At 31.9% G+C, this 2762-nt stretch overlaps 1 protein-coding gene across 1 annotated transcript; it reads right to left on the minus strand.

The window, feature by feature from the left end:
* Positions 1-494: 494 nt before the first annotated feature.
* LOC111036075 (E3 SUMO-protein ligase PIAS2-like) lies at positions 495-2344 on the minus strand. Its single transcript, XM_022317969.1, has 2 exons — positions 1708-2344; positions 495-1645 (listed from the first exon to the last, which is right to left on the minus strand). The coding sequence occupies exons 1-2, from the start codon at positions 2342-2344 to the stop codon at positions 708-710; spliced, it is 1575 nt and encodes a 524-aa protein (XP_022173661.1). The 3' UTR covers positions 495-707.
* Positions 2345-2762: the final 418 nt, after the last annotated feature.

The raw sequence follows: 2762 nt of genomic DNA on the forward strand, positions 1-2762 counted from the left end.
ATTAAAAAAATGTTCTACTTCAAAGGCCTTAATCAAACTCCAACTTTTACAAGTAATATGTTACTTTTTTTAGATGTTGGAAGAGACTGTTACCTGAATTATGCAGATGTTACTGTTCAAAAATCTGTAAGTGGTTGATTAGGTCACTCAACAGATGGACTATATAGTGACTATATAATATAACATATAATATATGACTATATAGTCAGATTCAAGAAAAAAAAATGTTAGATTAAAAATTAGCTTTTATTTATCATTAAATAAGTACAAGAATAACACCTATATAGTATATAGTATTTAATAATAAATATAACAATAAGTTATTCAGAATTGAAATTACTAAGAATGTGTATACAGATATGGTAGGTATAGATCACCTTATTGTGCAGTATGAAATGTTGAGTTTCTATTAAACCGTTACCAAGACCTTTCATTACATTTTGTATTTTGTGTAATTATTGGTTAATTATTGGTTTTTACATAATATAAATTATTGTAAGCAATATGGGGGATAGAGGTGGCAAAGCCCTTTTATTAATTAAGAGGCTTCAATAATTGTAGTATTAGGAACTGAAAGACCGGCAAAATGTTTATTTCAATTACTTTTTGTTCTGAACACTGGTAACAGCTTGTTGCGGCTGTACTTGAACTTGTGGTTTTAATTTAACTTTAGTAACTGGCTAATATTGTTTTGATGGTTATTCGTCCTAATATATTGTCAAATCGAAAATAGATTGTTCCAATTTTCCATGTTTCTGCCATTTTGAACATCCTGGCCTAGGTTCTTCTATCGACTCTGTGGATTCTTCAAGATCATCTATTTCAATAACTGTATTATCAATACTACTATTCTTGTTTTTGGTGTCTTTACACTTTTCAGGTATAAACCATGAACCATTATCCAAAAGGCCGATTTCCTTGATGTCGTCTCGAAGTGCAAGTTCTTCAACAATTTCCAAAAAATAACCATCTATTCGAATTTCATCATACAAACAAGATTCATGACACGTTGGGCATATCCATTTGGGATTTTTCTCGTTCATTAGAATGAATGTAGCGGCATCAAAACACTGTAAATGATTACAATGGATAGATTTTGCCGGCAGCTTCATTTTAACTGTACTCAATTGACACACCAAAGAAAAACCAAAAGATGTAGATGCCAAATCTGGATCGACAAATGTCAACTTTTTAATGATATAATTTTTTGTCTCATCTGAACTCCTCACTTTATTAACACGAAGTTCTTTTATCAAAGTATCTGCACTTATTTGTTTTACAATATACATTGCCAGGGCGTATTTTTTCCCATCAGGAATCCAATATATAGTGATTCTGTTTGGAGAAATTGGATTAAGCTGTAAAATCTGAGCACAATTGATAGGTCCAGAAGTTAGTCTAGACTCTTTTCCTGGTCTTGCCGGGAGAAAAGGTGGCAATGGACAAGCAGTACCATTGATTTTAATAATAAGTCCTTTGGGCAACTCATCAGTTACCTCAGTACTCACAATTTGATCCAACTGACAAATTCGAATCTGACAGTTGAATAGGTAATTAGATTTGCCATAGGAAATGTCACGATTCAATGCAATATAATTTAAATCTTCAATTGACATAGTATATTTGAATTCGTGTTCTCTCGTACCTGAAATAAAATAAATATTATAAATATAATTAACAATATAGTAATAAAAAATATTTTGCTACCTTCAGGACATTTTGATAAAATACATCTACTTGTATCATCGAGAAGAGTTGGTTTGATTATATCTTTTATAACTTCATAAAATGGTAGCTTTGTGAACTTGTAATTGGCTACAATTTGAGGAGACGGGATGGAAGCAGAAGCATTACTGTTTCCACTAGACGGTGAATTCAAAACAAGGTTTGATGTATTTTGTTGATTTGTGGGCAATTGCGGTTGAACAACAGTTTGTGGTCTAACTGGCTGATAACTGCCAGGTGCATACTGAATGTGATTGTTAGCCACAGTATTTCTAGAAAAAATTTTTGCACCTGTAGGGTAACCACGTGCGAGTCCTTCTACTTCCGACGGAAACTGTGGTAATCTAGCACGGGGCACTTGCACTGATTGTTGAGGGTATCGTCGTCGTCGGTACGTTCTTTCTTGATTTATAGAATGGTACATATCAAATATTTTTGATAGATATGCCATATGGTTAAGGTTAGCCGGCTTGGAACTTATTAATTCCATTGCCCGTCTTAGTAATTCAGTTCTTCGTCCTGCCATACTTTGTCCGAAAGTTCTTAAAAGGAATTTCAAATGATTAACCCGGAATTGAGCCAGCATGTTTCTACAAGTCTCATCATGGATATTACTCATCGTCACTAAAAACAAAATTAAAAAAAATTTTTATCTTTTTTATTAAATGTAGTTTTCATGTTAAAATAATAAAATAAAAATATTGAATCTGCTTTAAAATAAAATATGTAATATGGGTTACTAATATCTTATATCTGTAATCTTTTTAGATTCTTATTAAAATAAAATGCAGTAACCTGATAAAGAACTCATATGGAGGGACTTACATTTGGAAGCTTATCCACAGACTATATGAAAACCATAGGTAAGAACCATCTAGAAAATCATTCAATCAATGATTTAGAATTCTTTAACACAAAATTATTTTAAATCCTAAACATTCACCCAGCTTCGTATTAATAATAATAACATTTACGAAATAATTACGATAACAACTGTGGATTTGTTGGCCCCTTTAAAATGCGTCATTGACAGGCGC

Source organism: Myzus persicae, unplaced genomic scaffold (assembly GCF_001856785.1).
Source record: "Myzus persicae strain clone G006 unplaced genomic scaffold, MPER_G0061.0, whole genome shotgun sequence".
Lineage (NCBI taxonomy): Eukaryota > Metazoa > Arthropoda > Insecta > Hemiptera > Aphididae > Myzus > Myzus persicae.